This window comes from Pezoporus flaviventris, unplaced genomic scaffold (assembly GCF_033815535.1).
Source record: "Pezoporus flaviventris isolate CSIRO_AGI_PZ_B2104156 unplaced genomic scaffold, CSIRO_AGI_Pfla_v1 ptg000057l, whole genome shotgun sequence".
NCBI classification, from domain to species: Eukaryota; Metazoa; Chordata; class Aves; order Psittaciformes; family Psittacidae; genus Pezoporus; species Pezoporus flaviventris.
Genome location: NW_026892605.1, coordinates 2694554 through 2716359, shown reverse-complemented (window position 1 = coordinate 2716359; position 21806 = coordinate 2694554). Strand labels below are relative to the sequence as shown.

At 38.0% G+C, this 21806-nt stretch overlaps 1 protein-coding gene across 1 annotated transcript in view; it reads left to right on the top strand.

Annotated features, from left to right (window-relative positions):
• The first annotated feature begins 655 nt into the window (after positions 1 to 655).
• Positions 656 to 21806, top strand: part of NDUFS4 (NADH:ubiquinone oxidoreductase subunit S4) — a 47687-nt gene continuing 26536 nt past the window's right edge. The window contains exons 1-2 of the mRNA XM_061469394.1: positions 656 to 812; positions 21435 to 21513. Of these exons, the coding sequence (XP_061325378.1) occupies positions 727 to 812; positions 21435 to 21513 (165 nt within the window). The 5' untranslated portion in view covers positions 656 to 726. The remainder of the gene's footprint in view (positions 813 to 21434; positions 21514 to 21806) is intronic.

Genomic DNA, 21806 nt, shown 5'->3' with positions numbered 1-21806 from the left:
TGGATCCACTTTAGATAGTGCAACTAAATAGTATGTTAAAAAACGTGAGAGATGTACCAAAGAATTGATGTCTTTGACTGGAGTGCACCATCGTGTCTGTGAAACAATGGGAAAGAATAGGGCCAAAAATACCAACACTGTAAATGTTGTGCCCAAGCTGGAGGGACTCCAGGCACTGGGGACACCAAGGCTTGGAAACCACCAAGCCCTCCCTGCCCTGCCGGTCCAACCGGGAGCGAGACACACACGTGCCGGGCCGGGCCAGCCACCCTGCCAGGTGGGCCCCCGAAGGCCTGTGCCTTTCCTCCCAGGTACTCATCCCCCGCACCGAGAAGATGGCGTCAGGCCCGAAGCTGCCAGAAAATGTTTCTGAACGCATGCCTGGCTCTTCCACGAGGCTTGACTTTCCGCAGTGCCAGCTGCGGACTAGCAGCAACCCTCCACCTCTAGCTTCTCCCCTTCTCTAGCTTCTCCCCTTCTCTAGCTTCTCCCCTTCTCTAGCTTCTCCCCTTCTCTAGCTTCTCCCCTTCTCTAGCTTCTCCCCTTCTCTAGCTTCTCCCCTTCCCCACCTCTCCCCCCTTCCCCAGCTCTCTCCCCTTCCCCAGCTCTCTCCCCTTTACAACCCCTCCCCCTCCCTCTTTCCGCCCTCCTCTTCGCGTTTCCTGTCTGGGCGGAGGAGATTTGGCCCTGCGACGCTGCCGTCTCTCAGCGGCTGCGGGGGGCGTAATGGCGGCGGCTCTCTCAATGTCAGCGGTACTGAGGCACTTTGTCGTGAGGACTGGGGTTGCCGCTCCCCGCCTGTCGCCGGCCAGGTAACGGGCACCGCGGGCACTCCACCGGCAGCACCGCTGCTGCCAGGGGCCCGCTGGCGGCATTCCGGGACGAGCGGCAACGCTCCCGAGGAGGCCGACCCGGGCCTAGGGCTTCGCCGCGGCCGCCTCGAGCGCTGGGCCGGGAGGGCCGCGTAGGGCTCCCGCCGCGAGCGGGGTCGCCCAGGTGGCCTGCGGGGGCAGGGCTGGGGCCTTCCTCTCGGGCTGAGCGTGCTCGTCTGCGTCTGTTCTTGCTGCCTTCCTCGCTGTGACCACCCGCCCGGTGTCCTTCCCGGAGGTCGAGAGCTGGTCGAAGCGGCAGAGGAGCCTTTTTGTGCCTGGCGTAGCGGGCGGCGTTTACCTCGCTGCACGGAACCAGAGAGAACGATGGCTGCAATCATCGCCAGCACGGGTTTCCCAGGAATTTTCATCCTTTTGCCCTGTTCTGTATCATGTATTTTTTCCTCTCTGTCTCCTCCCCAAGATGCGGGTTGGTTTTGGATTTTTTTGTTTGTTTTTGCGGTTTTGGTTTTTTTTTTTTTTTTTCCAGGGGGTACGTAGCAGCTCTCGCTGATTCCTCGAAATAATGCTGGATATCGCTTTATAATTTTTAGTGGCACTTTGCTGTTTGTGTCTTTAATGCAGAGACCTGTATTTAAAGTCCAGTATGTGAACCAACCTCCAGATGAAGATATGTGAATGTGTTTACTTCTGTGCATGTCACAGGACTTAAGTTTTTGTAGGACTCCCCTGTAGTCAGAATTCAAAATATGGTTTAATGCCATTAGCTATTATTTGGAAGATTTGTTTTTCCATTCTACTTATATCTTTACATACAAACATAAGTTAGGTCAAATAACTTCTAAAAATTTGTGGGGTCTTTATACATATATACACATATACATATATGCACATATATAAACACAGAAAGAAAGCTGTATATACACGTAATAAAAAGAAGGACTATGGCCATACTATTTTTCCCACTATTATGCTCTGTCACATTGGATACTGCTGCTTCCTCCCTTTTAAAATTGGCACCTGCTTCACGGTGCTGAAGGTTAATCCTGCACCATAAAAATGTTTTGGAATTTGGGAATATGGATTTAGAAATTCCTCTATGCTAATGAAGAAACCTAGTGTTCATGTGGAAGGTGTCTGTCTGTCAAAGGAGGGTTGGTACTAGATGATCTTTATGGGCCCTTCCAAACCAAATCATGATTCTGTTTGACTGCTTGTTTCTGCACTTCTTTTAATCCTCTGTAGTGTTGACACAACTGTTGCCTGTGCCATGTCATAAACTGGATAAGTCAACTGATTCAGGTTAAAAATAAATTTATTTGTTTTAAACACTCTACCTTTTAAGCAATTATTCCAGAACAAATAGCAGGATGTAGCAGAGGTGGGAATGAACAGCATGGATATGTGATGTAGGGAGTCTTTAAGTTGACATTTTTTCCAAGAAATTTCTTTTTTGAAATAGTGGCTTAGATTCCTTCCTTGCCACAGAAGGAGACAGAAGAATTAGTGTTTCTTAATATTTTCACTAAGAGGGAGGTTGAAGATCTTTGCCTGAAGGGATCTGGAACTTATGCTTCAAATCTCATAGGAGAGTAGCCTGATCATAATTCTTCAGGTTTCCTGAAAAGGCAGGGAAGAGCACTAGGAGTTTTTCTTATTTAAAGTTTTACACATCATCACAGTTGTATGTTGGAAGAGTGAGAATAAAATTTTCGTTGGAACAAGGAGGAGGTGTTTCAGAGTAAGATAGTTTTGGCAACGTGAAGGAGTGGTTAAGGCTGGCATTCATTGCATAGTTTCTGTAAAGTAATTCATTACTTCCTTGGTGAAGTAGGCACTGAAAGTTACGTTGTCCCCATTCTCAGTTTCTGTTTTATATGAGAAATATTGTTAAGCAGCCCCTGTGGTCTCCCTGCTTGGAAGGGAGACTGAAGGTATATAGTGACAAAAAAAGATCCAGGGTTCTAATTTTAAATTCAAGCTATCTTCCTGCAGCTTACAGTGAGGTGATAAATGTAGAGGTGCATGGGAGAAGCTGTGTCTTTTGCTTCTGTACTTTCTATTGCTTCTTGAAAGCAGCAGTTTGGTTTGTTTTCCTTTGTGGATACCTTCCTTATATACCATTTCTGTTTTACCAGAAATCTAGATGTCTCCAATATAATAAATTTCAGTACACAGGTACATTCCTCAAAGCTTGGCAGTATACAAGTCCCATTTCTAGCTTTAGTGTCTCACATCTCATTTTCTAAAAAGGGACAAAGGAGCTTCCCTACCTCATGGAATTGTGAATGGTCTTATAATGCAAACCGTTTTCCAGTTATAATGATCAACTACTATCGAAAAACCTATTTGTTTGAGAATCTAATGGCTTGCAAGATACTTTGCAATTGGGTATGCAGATCCTGCAGTACTGGTTTTCTTTCAGAAAAAGTATTTTAACAGATACAGTTTGGTACAGGTGCCGCCTTTGTTACATCAAATTCAGAGTGTATTTAAAGTCTTTGTCTAATTTATTACTGGAGTAATTGGTGTATTTTTCAATCTGTAGAAAGAATGTTCTGTATCAGTTTGCTAGATGTATGTCTTAGATACAGGTGTTAGAATTACTAACAATAAAAGCTAATACTGTAATAAGTGATAGGGCAAGAGGTAACAGCCTCAAGCAGCACCAGGGGAGGTTTATATTGGATATTATAAAAAATTTCTTCACTGAAAGGGTGGTCAGGCATTATAACAGGCTGCCCAGAGAAGTGGTGGAACCACTGTCCCTGTAAGTGTTCAGAAAGTGTAGCCCTTAGTGATGTGTTTATGTGGTAGACTTGGCAGTCGTGGGGCAAAGGTTGAGCTTGGTGATCTTAAAGGTCTTTTCCATCCTAGTTGATTTCTATGATTCTTTCATCACTTCAGCACTATGCTTTTGTTTACTGAGTTTTGTAGTAAGTTTTGGTCAAGTTTGATATAACTTGTTAAATTACAGTTTCATGTTATTTGCAAAATTTCATTATGGGAGTAGTATAGCTTATTGGTTGAACACTGTAGGATTAAAGTTTAAACCTTCAAGCAGTAGATTTATTTGCGGTGTTTTTGCAGGTACTTGCATGTGAAAATTCTGATAGTTCTACATTTTTCAGAATTTTAATTACAGAATAATACGGCTGCCCTCTAATTTTGAAAACAATTCTCAGGATAATTTTCCAATAGTCACAAGAAGGTTCTATTCTGATTACCATGATTTATGTTTGGCACTTACCAATATTATGACATCCCCTGATGCAAAGATTGGAATTATCAGTACGTGTTTAAGCACTTCAAAATATACAACCCCAAGCTGCTTGATTATTTTGAACTGGTTACTGGTAACACAACAAAGAGAACATGCAGCAACATTCCTTGTAACTTTATGAAGTTTTATGTGCCTAGTTTAAATCACTGAAGCAGTAGTTACTGATTCCATCATTACTCTGTCTGGTGGTGAGCCTAATAGATCATCAGCAGATGGCTAGAGCTGATACAGAAAGTAGAAGTGCCTCCTTGGCTTGGATCACAGTTTTGAAGCTTTCACACTGTAAAATGTGTCTGGGTTTCAGAAGCTTGAAATTATGTGGAACATTCTCTTCTGAATTTGACCTCTTCAGGAGGAAAGTTGTACCTTGTTTGTCTGTCTTACCAAATTACTTCAAGTTTTACATCTGAGTTATCTGCAGCCAAAATTTGATGAAGTGGTATGATTTAAGTAATATAATTGCATTTCTTTTGAATTGGAGGAAAGCAGAAGAGGGATTTTTAAATATCTTTGTTGGGAAAGATGGCAGTGTCTCCTTGCATTAGAAAATAAGGGTGAGCTGGTGAAAGAAAACTTCAGACTAGTTTCTACTTAACTGGGATCAGCTGTCTGCTCCAAAACTGTTTATTATTTTGGAGTCCCTTTATTTCACAAGCTATTGCAGTCAGGACACAAAAATACTAACTTCTGTTGCAGAAGCAAAGTATTTTATGTGTGCAGGTGTGATACCTGGCCAGACAGTCCCTACATTTTGTGCTAATGGAATGTTCTTTCACTTTTCAGTGGTAGATTATGGTTCTTCAAAATATATTACCTTCTTGTAATTCTGTTGTAAAGACTCTGAGCATGACAGCAAATGTTTTGCTAGTTCATAAATGAACTGAGGTTTATGAAAGCAAGTATTTTTGTCTAGTAGAAAGCCTGTTACTCAGTTCATGCTATATGCTCAAGAGAATGAGGAGACCATTCCTCATTCCAGTGGGGTACCATTTAGATCTTATTCTTCAGCTGTTATGCAAGGGTCCTCAGTAGAGAGAGGGGAAAGCTATTTTTGTGGAAAACCTAGGACTTACATAGAAGAAACGTGCTTTATTTTCTGTCTTGTGCTTTCATGAATAATAAAGAAAATGTTTATTAACTTTCAAAAAAAGTTTTTTTTGGGGGGGGTTGACTTTTGGGAGCTGGGTTTTTTGGGGGTTTTTTGTTTGTTTTTTTTTTGTTATTGGTATTGAACTAGCTTGTGTTATGTGTTTGGATTTTGTTTGGTTTTGCTTTGTTTTGTTGTTTCCTTTTTCTTCAAAATAATGTTGGCCTTTTTAGTGCATGTTCATACTAAGGCATATATTAAAACCGGGTTTAGTAGACTTTCCAGATCTAGATCTGGGCAGACTAGAGAGTTACACAAAGATGTACAAGCTCTGGCTGCATCTAGTTAATAGAAGCTCTATTAAATGCTAGCCAGTTTTCTCAGGTTTTGAAAAAACAGCATGTTGCAGCAGTTGTATTACTTATTATTTCATGTAGCAGTAATTCATGTCTGCTACTTAAACACTCTGTGGGATAATGGTTGTTGATGTCAGGTTCAGACACTTTGTAAGCTTTGGTTTTCATTAATAAAAAAAATACAGTTCTCCAGCATTTAATTTTGACAAAATTAATTCCAGTGGCTACCTGCATCTGCAAATATTACTGGAAATAAAATTTGAAGGTAAGAGCAGGGGAAGAAGTTTTTTGAGGCCTTGCCTTTTGCTGTATAAGTGGTGTTTATACAAATAATTATTTTAATTATTTATAGAGGAAAAAGGACCTTTAAAATATATATTGAACTTGAATTTTACAGTTTTATCTTGAATATCAGTTTTGTTTTTAATGTATATTAGAGAAAGTACTGTGCATCAGACTCTTGCAACACAGCAGTCCAACTGTAAACTGAAATGCAGAATGAAACTCCAGGGAGATTTTTGGTCTCAAGTTTGCGGTGGTGTGGAGGTTTGGAGCAGACTCAAGGTGAAAGATGTGGAGAGACAAATGGACATAGTGAGGGGAGAAAAAGATTTAAAGCACTGCAACTTGTACAGTTAATGAGCTTAATTTTAAAAAAACAAGACTCCAGGCAGCAGTGAGTATTTGCCTGATCTTGCAGATAGCCTAACCCAGTATTCTGGGGAAAGTAGATGTTCCATACATCTAAGCATATAATTCATTTAAAACCTACTCCTTTTGACTCAGTCCGCACTGTTCAAATAATAATTGTATAGATAAAAAAGGGTCTAGTAGCCAAATCTTGTATATTAACTGTGACTGAAAGCATCACTGGTGTTTATTTTTTGTAATCACATGTCCTTTGATGACTATCTGGTGTCTGACTCTTGAGAAGGAAGGTCCTCTTTCCCCAAAAGCTTCACATGTTTTGAGGGAGAGGAGGAGGTTTCTGGTGAGTAGGATGACTTGAGTCCTTTTGCAAGTACTTTGTTTATGATCTCAAAGTTGCTTATCCATCCTACTTGCTTCTGTCCTTTATTCTGACTGGTGTGTTGTTCATGGATATGCACCTTTCTTACGAGGTCAGTGGCTCTGGTGAATCACATGGTGAATTCTGTCACTTTCAGTATTGGTCTAGCTGAAGAAGATGATGGGTAGAAAGATGTGAAAGTAAGAGAAGCAGAAGGGCAAAAGAGGTTAGGAGAGACAAAGTTTGAGAACAGGCAAGGGAGAGATGTTTTGGAAATGGATGTTTTCCTAGTGTAATGAGGGAGAAGTAAGTTGCACAGGTGTTATGTCAGCAAAATGTTCCTGATGAGGCTTCTTATATTGGTGTTCATTGTTTGACATATAACATGGAGCAAGTTACTTTAATTACATTTGGTTCCTTCACTTTTGGAATTAGAAACTTGAAGGGGGAGAAATCAAACCTTATCTTGCTTTTTCAGCAAGAGAAGGTTTAATAGAGACAAGCAGACAGATGTTTAAAGTATATGTTTGCATTGAAAGATAACTAGCAAATAAGGGATGTTCTTGTTTCTGAACTAGAACAGAGTTGAAAGCTCTTCTTACCAGCTCTGTGACAGCTAGTCATCATGGGCTCAGAACTGCAGGTCACTTACCTAAATTTGGTGTATCTTTAAAACAAGTATTGATACATGTCAGAATAACTTTTCCCTTAAATTTACTGATCTGAGATAATCTTCTCTCCACTTTGAAGATTTGAAGAGGAGTGGTGATATGAATAAAACCTCCAAACCCTACCAAACCAAAAAAAACCCAAATACTAAACAACCCAAACAAAAAAGTCTTGAAAGGTAGAGGTGAAGTTTGTTGCCACTGGTATCCTAAAACAGAAGGACATAATACTTTCCTTCAGGGATTAAACAATTTAAAATAGTTTCTGACACTGGCTTTGAAAATGACACTTTGTTTTCAAAACAAAACCCCAAACTTTTTTTTTTCCAAGGCTTTCATGTTGGTATTTCCTAATGCCAAATATTTGGTATCTTGAAATTTGAAAGGAATATATTTGTAGAACTTATTACAATGACTTCAAGCATGCTTTTTTGTCAGATAACTAAAGGAATTAATAGATTATGAAATGACATATGGATACATGGAGTATTCGAATGCCAGATGTCAACAGATAGAATTTCAAATCTATGTTAACAAAATAATAGAATTTGCTTTAGTGGTGGTGGTTTAAAATACACTGTTCAGCAGGTTTAACTCATAGTGGAAAAATACTACTTTTTTGATTACAAAAATGACCTTAATGTTGCCTTAATGTAGGTTTGAGCATTATGACTCAATTAACCTTGTTATTCCATTATACAGCCCAACTTGATGCAATATTTATATATGATTGGAAAAGCCCAGAAGACGGTTGGGTTGGGTTGTATTTCTGACTGGTAGAAACTGTAACTTTCAAAGCTGTTCTTCACAAAAACGGTCACTATCAAAATGTGCCAGTGAGGTGCAACAAAAGTTAAATTCCAAAACCCCAAATAACTTGAGAATTTGATACTACCTCAGTAGCATGCTGCTTTGGTCTTTCAGTCACAACTAGACACAAGCAGAATTAGTATCTGATTTTTTTTTTTTTTTTTTGGAACAAAATAAATGCCTGTTAAGCACATGGTGATGAATAGTGAGGATGGAAACACTAACTAAAGTTAATATGGTTCATATTTTTAACTTTTGTCTGCATTCTCAATTTTGAATGTTATTTTTGCTGATGTCTTGGTATAACTTATTCTTTGACAAATTACCTACATAGTATGGTAATAATGTCTCATCATCCCCAAACTTCTGACTGTTTATTTCAAATTTAAAGGCACTTGTGAACTTCTAGCGTGCTTGAAAACAGTGTTAGGCAGAAGTTAAGGTAAATTTCTGGACATAAAAAGGACTGTTTCTGTCTGGGGTTGACATACAGTCTTGTGATGCAGGAAAATACCTGTTCCTAAATTTGGCAGTGTTGGTTCTTTGAGAGTAAGCCATGTCTATTTGCTTTTTTTTTTTTAAGTTTTTTTTTAAGTTTTTTGCCATAGGGCCTGAAATTAAATTCTATTGTGTTGAGAAAAAATAGAAATTAAAGATAATCCCATTTTGCCAGGCAGCCTATTGATTTGTCTGCTGTTGGCCAAATTGTCTGTCATAGATGAAATTGTCTGCTGTAAGAGATTGAAATGCTGAGAGGCTTGCATAGTTAGCAGCAAAGCTTGAAACTACTCCCAGATAGTTCAGAAAAAAAAAAACAGGTTTTAAAAAATCTTATTTTATACTAACAGTTTCAGTAAATTTGTATAATTCTTAAGAGTTTATTGTGTTACATATTTTATCCATGTACATGTTTTCGTTCTCATGACAATACAGTGGATTTTTATAAGCTTTTTAAATTTTTGTGTAAGAATTGGATCTTGAATGTGTTACAAAGGATACCTCCAAACTGGTCTTTATTGTTTCTTGATAAAAGATACTGTTAAACGAGCAGGAGGCAAGCTGAACAGTTAACATTTCCGTCTTTATAATCATATTTCCGTATTTCCTAAGAAACGAATGGCATATTTCTGAGCTTAAAGTACACTTATTCCCTCCTGGCAGTATAACAGTATGTTCAGGTACCATTTTGTTAAAAAGCCACTTTCTAGCTGCAGTAATTTCTGTCTAACTTGATCTTCCTTTGACCTGTGACTGATACAGAAGAAGTAAATTAAGTTCTAATTCCACTGGACAGACTGTAGGCAGCTAGAGAATGTGTGTGGGCAAACAATTCTTGCAGCTGCTTGTTCTTGGAGTGTTAATGTGGAAGATTTTGTGAACAGCTTCTCTTCATCATTTTAAAAAAATCAGATTTGATGTATTTTATATAAAATATTTGAAGACCTATGTTTCATGCACATATTATGTGTAAATACTTCTGATGTCATCATTTGCTATCAGTCTAACAAAGTAATTTTCCACTAAATGTTAGTGATACCATGTGTATTAAAGTCTAAACCAGAATTTTGTGGCAGAGGGTAACTGTTTAATTTTTCATCTATTTTATATATGTCAGTAGTTTTAAGTAGAGATTTTAGTGGATGTTATAACTGATGTTAATAATGTTCAGAAGTACCATCTTTAATTATAAAACCAGAGGAGTATTTTCTGGCTATTTAAAGACAAGAATAAACAAATGGCTTACCATTTTCAGTAGAACCACTGTATTTTAAATGAAGGAAAAAATATAGAGCTCTTCATGCAGTAGCTTTGACTATTCTGTCCTGTTTTCAGGGAGTATTTGTGTTTCCTGTGTTATTCGAGTTACCTGAAGGGAAATTCTGCAGCAGTGATGTTTTGTCATATGTCAGTGTTGATTGTGCCTACCAGAGAAAGAGACAAATAATTGGGATGCTGTTGCCTGAACTGGAATTGAAGAATAATGTTAGCATTTATTGTATTGTATTAATTATTAATTAATTATTTGGCTGCTGGAGAGGGCCTCTTCATCAGGGACTGTAGTGATAGGACAAGGAGTAATGGACTGAAACAGGAGAAGTTCAGGTTAGATACAAGGAAGAAGTTCTTTACGGAGAGGGTGGTGAGGCGCTGGAATGGGTTGCCCAGGGAAGTTGTGAATGCTCCATCCCTGGCAGTGTTCAACGCCAGGTAGGACAGAGCCTTGGGTGACATGGTTTAGTGTGAGGTGTCCCTGCTCATGGCAGGGGGGTTGGAACTAGATGACCTTAAGGTTCTTTCCAACCCTAACTATTCTATGATTCTGTGAATTTGAAGCACACGTTTTGCCTTAAGGGTTTATTCCACTTTAGAAAAGGGTGGGCAATAGCAGGGCTAGTGTTCTCCTTTCAGAGAGCTAATAGCTGATCGGTCTGTAAGAGTATAAAAAGAGACTAGTAAAAGGAAAGAATAATACTAGTGGAGGAGTCAGTGTGTAAGTAAGAGTACAAGCAAACACACAAATAGGGTAGCTGACAAGGTTATTTTTCTTCTTAAAGGTGAGTTCTCAGAAAATGTTCGTAAGATGTGTTTATGTTAATGCTGGTAAATGGAAAGAAAATAAAGAACAACAGGATTGGAACAACAAGGCACTCAAGCTTTCTTTTAAAGTAGACTTCATTTGAGTAGCTTGGGAGTTTCATTATATTACTCTTGTAACACTAAATAATCATCAATTTAAAGAATTGTTACAAGACTGCAGAGGCTGATAGAGTATTCTGTAGAAGAAAGAACTTTTATTTTCTCTTTTTTTCTCTGAACTAGTGCCATGTAATTGTTACTTGCACTTGAATATAAGTTTTGATGTGATAATTTTTTTTCAACTTCTGTTGAAGACACTTAGGTTGCTTACATTGCAGTAAGCATTTCTTTTAAGCTAAAGACAGATGAGTATTGTAGAAGCTAATTCGTCACACTGGTACCCACAACAAAATACCTGTGTAGTTAGTATCTTTTTAAAAGAGGTAAGATTTAAAATTTAACATTATAGAGAAACTACATAAAAGTAATTCCTGTGCTTTGGTTGCAGAGTAGTGAGGCTGAAAACAAGTGTTGATATACTGCATACACTGAGAAAAAAAATAATTTTATAGGAATTAATGACTAGCAAAGTGTCAGGGAGCTGCAAGGGCTGCTGCTCTTGAAGGTGGGGTAACCTGGGAGCTGTGGGTGATCCCAGCAGAGACAGTGCCCTCACTGATTAAGCCGCAGCATCTATACATGAGGAAAGCTGGTTTCTGGTAATAAGGTCCATCAACAATCCCAGACATAGCAAAGTCATGAGAAAGCTCCAGGGTCCATCAGGGAAGTCCAGGAGCAAAACGAATTGGAGACAGGTTCAGGAACAATCTGCAGAGTGTGTCTGAAGTCCATGTAGGCAGCAGGGTCTGAACAGGACTGGAGTCATGTTGCAGCTTGGTGAGGGGTTTAGCCAGGCTCAGACACAGGAACTAGAGGCAGGGTTGGAGGCAGGTGCATTTAATGATGTTGCTGAGGCAGTGGTTGAAGACCCAGATGAGCTTAACTGGAGCTCCAGGACTGCAGGTGGGGGGTGTTCAGTGAATACTCTGAGTGAGGCTAGTCACAGCCATTAAGACCTGTTGGTACCCTTAGGTCCTACTGCATGGTCTGACAGGGTTTGTCTTCAGATTGTTAAAGGTGGAGCACAGTCTGACTTGAAAACTCAGTTTATATTGTTGCATGTATGATGGCAACATTGGCGTATGTTCTCTGCATATAACTCGATTAACTCAATAAGCAAAGATTTACTGAAATATCACTGGAGTTGTTCAATTCACAGGTGTATTAAGTAGAAAATATGTTGGAAAGAAATGATGTGCATATGCAGAAGAAGTAAGAAATGGGCTGTGGTATGATTAAGGTGTGTGATATAATGGAGAGTAGTTAAGGTACCTGATAACTGGAATAGCAACAGTTCAAAGAGGAGGACAGAAGTTTGATGTCAGTAAGGAAATTGAAGAGTAAGGAGGCTGAGATAAGGCAAAGTTGACGAAGGATGAAATAAAATTATACACAATTATACTAGCTGTATTTTCCCATTCTTATCTATAAAAATTGCTGAGAGCATACAGTTCTGAAAAGAGACCTGCTTCACATGCCATTTGTGAGGTATTTGGCTGTCTCTTAAGTGGCTTTTATGAAATACTACAAACAGAAATTAATAGATGGGTCTTAAATAAATTTTTTTCATAGCTGCACCACAAGCAAGGCTTACTAGCTGAACAGCTTCCCTGAATTCTGTGAACCATTATAAACCAAGATACAGTTTTCTAGTAACACTTCAAAAGGTTCTTTTGCACTCTAGTAGTTCACAGTTCAGTGTTTTTGAGTACATTAAATAAGAAAGAAGTACCTTTATTTATATGCCGTGGTTTACAGACCTTCCTATTACCTTAGATTATTAGAATAAGTATTACTTAAGCCTGTAAGTACAGTCAAATAGACTAAATCAAGAGGAAAGGATAAGAATGAAATACAGGAGTGTACTATGCCATAAACCAGTTTGCAAACACAGAGGAATCTTTACTAATCTCTTTGTTAAATTTTACATTATTCAAAGGCTCTTGTTCAAAATGCATAAACTTCCCTAAGACAGAGGTGGGTTGTAGAACATTAGTTTCATTCCTCACAGTTTTGGAATTAAACCCTTTGACATTCGTTGTTCTTACTATAAAGAGAGCATAGTTTTTAGTTAGTGTCTAGTTGTATGAATTCCTGAATGTGTATGTGTGGGGAGAAGTTTGACATTTGGAAAGCACAAACAGAGCAAGTGTGTCACCTGTGTATTTTGTCTTTACTGCCTACATAATTTTTGCCTGTTCTTTTTAAACTTTATTGGGCTTTCTAACTAGATAATATAAAAGTCAGTTGATAGCCTATATTGGCTATGCAGCGTTTCTCATATTATTTGCCTTTTGTCTGATTTGTCTACAGGAATTTTCCACTGGTTCACAGAGAACCTGCTGTTCTCATATTGTGATCTGTGGATAATTTCTTAATACTAGGTCTTCTGGTTTGGAGAGTAGTATGAAATAAAATTGCTGATCAGCATCTGTACAGGCAGTAGTTCAGACTTCCTGTCACATGTCAGCAGTTGGGCAGCTTATAAGTCATGTATTCTATTGCTGTAAAAGTAGTATACCAGATCTCCTTTCACAATGAGTTTTATGATTTCTCCTACAAAAATACTTAAATAATTTTGGGTCATTTTATTCCTAACCTGTTAAGCTCCTCTCTCAGAAGTGTTTCTTGTGTGTTTGCTGAAATCTGGGAGAGATGACTGATAAACTTTTTTGACTCGTGCATATGGGGGTCTAGAAGCAATGAAAAAAGACTTTTTCTCAGAAATTTAGTTGCAAATAATGGCTGAGTTTATGTCCAAGCACGTGGAGGAGCAGCCAGGTATGAGCCTGGGACATTTAGAGAACTGTTTCGAGATGTGCAGTCCTCACTTGCCTGCATGCTGACTTGAATCCAAGCTAGCTCTGTGAATTTTTTGCCTGAACCGTTCCTTAGCTCAAACTGTTTTCATTGTGTATATGCTTGTGCCATGCACTTACCCACCTAATTAATGGGGCTGTTGGAGCAAGTCTAGAGGAGACCCACAAGGATGATCAGGGCCTGGAGCACCTCCCGTATGAAGATGGGCTGAGACAGTTGGGGCTGTTCAGCCTGGAGAAGAGAAGGCTGTGTGGGGACCTCATAGCAGCCTTCCAGTATCTGAAGGGGGCCTACAAGGACGCTAGAGAGGGACTCTTCATTAGGGACTGTAGTGGTAATACAAGGGATAATGGATTCAAACTGAAACAAGGAAGTTCAGGTTAGATATAAGGGAAAAGTTCTTTCCTGTTAGGGTGGTGAGGCACTGGAATGGGTTGCCCGAGGAAGCTGTGAATGCTTCATCCCTGTCAGTGTTCAAGGCCAGGCTGGACAGAGCCTTGGGTGATATAGTTCAGTGTGAGGTGTCCCTGCTCATGGCAGGGGTGTTGGCACTGGATGATCTTAAGGTTCTTTCCAACCCTAACTATTCTATGATTCTATTTCTGAATTTCAGGTAAATTTAACATCTAGCTTTGAAGATGTTCACTAAGTTATAAGCCACAAGTCAAATGCTTAAAATTATTTTCATGGTTATTCAGTACATTTGTATGACCATTGCTTCTTTTCGTATCACAGATTTGCCTAGCAGAAAAACAAAGTCAGTTCCTGCCCTGTTTTCCAAACACACACCTGGAAAAAAAAATCCAAGTATTTTTTGCATATAAACTTTTTAGCAAGTAGAAGCAGTGTTTATGTATTTCTATTTCAATTTTGTTTGGTTTTTGCTGCTTAATACAGAAATTTCAACAGTTTAGATTAAATAAATTGGTATTCCTTTCATCCATTCAGAAACACAATTTACTGTGTTCATAATTTAAGATCATTTTGTAGGGAAAAGAAAAATCATGATGTGCCATTATTGTCTGAGAATGGAGAAGTTGCTTTTCCTCCAAACCCAAAAGTTACTCGTGCAATTCATACTACAAAATAGAACTACATGGTCTCCACAGGCAATGTTTGGCATTATAGTAGTAAATGTATCCTGGTAAAAATAAAATATCATTGATTCTGTTAAGTCTTTATAACTTTTAATTACGGTAGTGAATCTAATACCAAGGTAGTATTATACCACTCTATTTAAGTTAATCTTTAACAAGTTCAACTTTACAAGCTGTCTTTATAAAAATGCGTTATATTGGAGCTGAATACTATGATCTGTACTGTATTTGACATCATAGAACAGACAGTCATTAATGTCTGTATTTTATGTGAGAACATAATACTGATTTGTTTCTTGTCTGCTTAATTGCAGTGTGAGACTAGGTTAGATGCTATGGAAGTTCTGAGCTGGCAGTGTTTTCTTGTGCTTTTAGTTCAGAATTTAATGTCTTTATGGTGGCTGTATCCTATGAACCTTATATCTGATAAATGCCATAATATTAAAAGAGGCTGTTTTTCTGAGAATGTTTATCTGTTCAATGTACTGAATGGTTAATCATGGCTTCTACATATATATATATATATATATATATATATGTATATTCACACCTACTTGTGCCCTGGTCATTCAGTATCAGAATACTTAAAACACCATTAAGACATAACTTCTTAATGACTGCCTTAATTTTTCATGAGGTACATGAGTTTTTCTTCAAGACTTGGGTTCATCTTTTTATTGTGATCCGATTACCTGGGCTGTGGTACCTGGTTTTCTTCAGCATATCTCCAACAGTTGACCAAAAGGGGGTGCTAATAGATCAAACAGTCAGATATGTTGCATAAGGAGGTTAAGGAGCCTTTTTTTTGTGTGCAATGAATTAAATTTCAGCTACGGAATTAGATCAGGTAAATAGAAGTTTTTGCATCTGGGTGTTGTATAAGATCCCAATTACAGCCTTGCTCTTTGTGAAAGGCAGATTCATGCCTTGTAAATATGGCTGCTTCTCATCTTCCACTGGGCTTGTGGGGGATTCTTCACGACATTTCCAGAGGCTCTGTGACAGGCATTCTCTTTTGTAAGACTTCCATTTATTTTTCTCTTCATGCAGTTAAAAAGATAAAGTATATAGCGGTTAAGCATAGGTTATTTAGCAGATATTCCGGAAGTTCAAATACGCTGAGTTTTAGAGATTAAATGCTGATATCCAAAACTACCAAGATAAGTGTTCAAGTTTGATGCCTTAATATTATTTGTCCCGATACCAGAAAAGACTTCATTGACGTTTTTTTCGCGATTTGGTTTCCCTAATAGAATTGGTTAATGATGTCAGCAGAGGTGGGGCAGCTAATGTAAGAAGGGAAGAGGAGACATAAGTATGTACCCTGCAACAAGGAACTTTGCAATGTCCTTATCCGACACTGGGATAAGGTCGAGAGTGTCAATACTGTAGTGAAGACTGGATAATGGCTTCTCAGTGGACCCCTTAATTTGTGTAGCAGAGATGTGGAACCCATTTGTAACTTTCCTGGAATAGCAGATGATGTTGGAAGGGGAGTACATGTTTCCCTTGGAAGAAATGTGATTAGATGATCACAGCATTTGTTTTTCTGGGATAAGTGATACCTGTAGAAATTTTTCAACTCTACAAATACACATTTTCACTAGTAGTCATCAGTAATTTCTTCTGTATTACTGAGCTAATGTAAGAGGTTTTTTACAAGTATTTAGTAAGACCTTAAGACCATGTAGTGTAGTCTTTGCCAAATTTCTGCTTCTGCCTCTCTACACAGTATAAAAGACATTTAAACTTACTGTGAGATTCTAAAATAACAGATTGTAGCCAGAACCCAGTGTAGATGCTATGTTCAGGTCTATAATGCCTTTCTGAACAACTCTGTGCTGTGGCAGAAAAAGGAACCTTCGCCTTTTTAAAATTCCTAACACTGAAACCAAGGAAGATCATTAAAGGGTATAAAGCAGATATTAAAGCAGAGTTCATCCTGAAGATGGACTATAATCAGTCATATTTATAGCAGAGATAAAATTGTATTATACAAAGTTACCTTTTAAGTGAACCACAGAAATTAGTATAATGAAATCATAATAAATGATAGAAATTATTAAATGATAATAGAGGAAAATTATGATACAGAATCACAGAGATCAAGTTTAAGGGATTTAAATGCCCAACACAGTGGTACCAGCTGTGGACAAAATACCACTTCCGTAATTGTAAACCAGATTATAGTCTGAGTGGTGGTCTTTGTAGCCAGAGGAGCTTCTGTACATTCATGCAAGTTATCCGTACTTGTGGAACCGCAGAGACACCCCTGTATTTGTGTGACAGGCTAACATGTAGAGAACAAAGAAGGAATCTTCCATTAAGAGAATGACTAAGGGGTTTGAGAAAGGGAGTATGCTTGGGGAGGAGGAGTGTATTCCAGACACATATGAAGAAAGAGGTCCAGAAAACCAAACTTCAGCAAGAGGAGGATTTTGCTGTTTGAGTCCCTGTAGGGTAGTGTGGCATCTTCACCAGCCATATAGCTGTGCCTCAGTGAAAGAAAAACTTCTGTCGGACTAGAAGACCTTGTGAAGGGTTGGTTATAATCCGAGAACCTGCAGATCGCATTAGCCCTTACATTAATGTGGAAAAGTGTCTACAAGATCATAAAGGACGTAAAGGGTGACTTTTTAATTTTAAACCTTAATTTTACTTTTGTCTACATAATTTTGAAGGGTTTTTGTTTTAAAAGGCTTTTACATTTACAAGCATATTTGCTCATCACAAGGGAGCTCATTATAAGAGAAATGGGCAGATCCACTAAAGAGCTGTGGCCAGTTTGGAGTCTCATCACGCTTTGTTTATTAGATAGTAACTGTGAAGGAAGTTTGTTGGATCTGTGTTTTGAATGGAACAGTAATGACCTTAGTAGTGTTTATTGTTGCTAGCTATTCCATTTAAAAATTTCTGTATAGTTTCTGAACTTAAGAATTATATTGCTGGTCTAGTTACTATTAAAGTAGTCTGTGTACAGTAATTTTAAATCGGTGAATTTCCTGCTCTTAAGGCCTCTTCACAAGCTATTTTGACAGGAAGAAGAAACAAACACAAAAGCAGTCAAAAAGAGGCAAATCAGGATAATGTGGATTCTGTTGCTTACAAAGAGTAAGCAAGAAAACAGATTACCTTTCTGGAAGTCAGTAGTAGAAGAAAGGAAAAGAATCTTTTGAGATGGAACCAGAGAATGTATGTTTTATACTTCTGCAGGTTTTTCTGTCACAAAAGCTATGTAAAGGTCAAGGTGGATATGGGCAGAGGCATTTATGTATTGGGAATTTTGTGAGAATTACTGTTGGGGACAGAATAAAAGGTTTAAATTGAATGGTCACTTCAGTGATTTAGATTACATATTCATGTACTTTGAAGGTAAAGTGAATGTTGTAAAGTTTATACAGTTTTTAAGGGGAAATGGTAATGAAATGATAGCTGTCATTGTGGGGCGGTGTAAGAGGTGTGTTTCCTGGTTATCTCCTCAGTTAAGTGCCTGACATTAGGGACAAACCTGCAGTGAAACCTTTTGAAAATTAAACAAGCACTCTGGGAATGAAGTAACACTTTCTATTAGTTTCTGAATAGTGTTTCAGATCACATGGTGTTTCAGAGTTGCTGGTGTTTCTAAGCTCCAGGTTACTCATCTATGAGAGATGGAACAAATGTAAATATCAAGAGCCTGTCATCTCTAAAGCAAAACTTGTGGTTTATGTGTTTTTACAGAGAAAGGCCTCCATGGGCTTAAGGTTCACATTTGTAGTCTAGTCCAGTTTTCAGCCACTTTTCAAATAGGAAATTCTTAAGGATAATATATTCTTGCTAATTCATTGCAACCAGGGATGGACAGAAGGCTGGACATTTAAGAAATGTACATCTTGCAAATTCCAGTAACAGTTGTTTTTTTTTCCAAAATGATGTAGTCAAGAGAAATGGCTTTGAAAAATGATTAATAGGAGCAAAAGTTGGGTTTATTAAACCGCCTGCCTGCTTTTGTAGTAGAAGAGCTAAAACATCATGAAAACTGTGAGGTGTGATACCTTGCAATTTATCCCAGTTGACAGAGACATCTTGTTAAAAAAAAAAAAAATCCGCTCCCTTTGTGTGCATTATAGAGGCATCTCAGGGAGAGATTCTGCCCACCCTTAATCTGCTAGAATTTTACTCTGCTCTTCCCTATTAACTATAATGGTATAGAATCTTTTTCTTTTTTTTTTTTTTTTTTTCCCCTGCAAATGTAGGTCACCCTATGAAGAGAAATCATTTTGGAAGGGAATGGCTTTTACACTTTTCAAAGCTGATGAATGCAAAACCCCCCACCCAAACAACCAAATTAAAACTGAATTATGCTAAATTTTGTTCCAGGATGCATGTATATTACAAGAAAAAGTAGGATTCTGATCAGCATTATTATTTAAATCCTGGCATACTCAAATCTTTACATATTCATCAGACAGAACAAGATTCAGAGTAATTCTTAATTCATAGTTTAAATTATTTTCTACCCAGAAAGGACCAGTTTGATTGCATAATCCAGTGTCCTTCTTTGGCCATATATTAAGTAGCATAGTGAATGCTGTATCACATGAAGTTTGAGAGCACCTGCAGAATACAACTTTTGATATGAAAATTACGGGGGGGGGGAACTAATTTTCCTGTCACTATGTTTTTGCCTTGTTTAAGTTTGGAAATTTTGTAGCTTCAGCTACTTACCACAGGAACTCAAGTGTAATGCTTCTATTCTGAAGGCTTTTAGGCTAGTTCTCTCTTGGTCCATTTTTGAATGAGGACCATTTAGGAGCCATTTCTTGTAGCATCCTGCAATAAGTGTCTATTCTGTTTTTATGATGTATTGTTTTACATGTACAAATTAAAAAAAAACCAAACAACTGTGTCGAGCCAGAAGCTGTCTGGGACAGAGATTTTGAGCTGAGTGAGGAGTTATCATTTGGATGTTTATAAAATTCTTGTGCTCCCTTGAACTTAAAACCTTCATCTTCTTTTTCAGAGTAGCCTTCCAGACAGATTTTGTCATTTTAAATAGGAATAGATGTCTCTGTCCATGTCAAAAAGTTGGGTGATGGTATAAACGTTGTGCTTTTTGTTTTTCATGAAGTGGAGATTTTTTGAAGTTGTTACTGGCAGATGGAAAGTAATTTAGTAGAGTGTAATCTGTGTTAGAAGTATAGATTTGTGGGAATCTACATTTGAAATAGCACTGAACTGAACTTTGTTCCAGTTGTGTAGTTTTATAAGATTCTTGTGGCTAAATTCAAATTCCTTTCTAGTGTAGGTTTTGCCTCCTAAAAACTTTACCATGCCAGTATTGTCTGAAAATTTAATGCTTGTTCAGTTAGTATGTTAAATCCAGTGTGGCTAGATTAATGAAATGGTCAAGTTCATATCTTGAAATGCATTTTCACCAGAGCTGTCAAAAATTAAGGAGGGATTGGAGATTAGAAGACGTAGTAAATACATTTGTTGGGGAGACCATTTCCCCAGTCAGGTCTTCCATGTTTCCATGCTGTAGAATGCAATGGAAAGTATGCTGTTATAATTTACAGGTTTTGAATGACTGTGTGGTTATCTGGTCCTGAAACACCTTTCACACTCTTGATTATTTAACAGTTGTAGTTTAAGTGGGGAAAAGTTAGTTTGCATAGTATTGCAGATTTTCTGAAAGTCTTGGAATTTCGCTTTAAAAGATGTGGTGTTTCTCGAGACACCTATTGATGTTTTCCTCAAAACTTAGGTAATCATTACCAGTAGTGTTAAGTTACTAGAAATATGGTTCTGAGTATCCCATAGGCAAAATTCTTAAAATTCATTTGTATTTGCAAGCATGTCTGGCTTCCCAACTTAAGTAATCATCTGAAGAACAGTTGAAACAAAAGTGGCTTAGTCCCTTTTACTGTTCAGTCGCCTATATTCTCTTTTGTGCCTTGTTTATTTAAAATTACCTTAATTAAACGTGAAGCACATTATTAGCTCAGAGAATTGGGCTTTTTGGCTTGTTTCACCTGCTCTTCCATTATTTTGCCAAAGGATAATTTGTACTAAAAGGGCCCAGTCCTGACATCAGTAACATAATGCAAATTTTACTTCTTAATTCAGTGATGTGGAATTGGGTTCTATATTTCCATCTGTACAGGTTTTGTACTTATGCAAGAAGATTAATCATATTTCTTCAGTGTGAATAAGCTGATCCATACCAACTTAGAAACGAAGCAAAACAATTGTGAGCTTTGCCCACTCAAAATAAGAAAATTCTGCTGTAACTATCCGCTTAGGGTTTGTTTTGTTGTTTTTTGTTGGGTTGGTTTGTTTGTTTTAAATTTGTTAATATTCCATTGTTTAAGCATAGTACTGATGCTTTACCATTGCAAATGGATTTAGGGTTTTTTTCCTCTCATGCCATCATTTTAAGGATCAGAGTTCCAGAATGCTTGCAGCAGCCTTATATTTTTCTGTCTATTCGTGACAAACCAGCTACTGTACATTCATATAGAGCAGTACAGTCCTTGCCACTGGCAGTCTCTCTTGACAGAGAGCCTGTAGGCTGACATAAAGTGCAGCCTGTTGTGAACTGCTGAGTGGGAGCCTGCCAAAAACTCAGCAGACAGAACTAATTGGGGAGAAAAAGGATTTTTGTGCCCTCATCTCTCCCTCTTCAATTTTTTTTACAAGACGGATATTGTTAAAGTAACTTGTTTATGTAAGATTTGTCTGCCTCTATTTTCTCATTGCATGAATCATTTTTTAACTTCAAGTCTCGCACTGCAGGTCACTGAGCACTTCCACATGGCGGCTGGCACAGGACCAAACTCGAGACACGCAACTCATCACAGTTGATGAAAAATTGGTAAGGGTTTTCTACTGCATATTGCTATGATACAGCCTTCAGGGTTATTTCTGCACAACAGGCATTCACTATGGTGTTCTGCGTTCTTCTAGGAAAGCTGTATAAATGTGAACTACCAAGCAACAATCTTTCATACATTTTTGAAAGGGGAAAATTAGTAAAGCATAAATATGTGAAGAAAATGTGGCATTCAGAGTGTAAAGCCATATAAAATGATGAGTACCTTGTTTATTATTATTATTATTGTATTATGGCCAAGCTCCAGTATAAACTGTATTTTATAACAGGCTTGT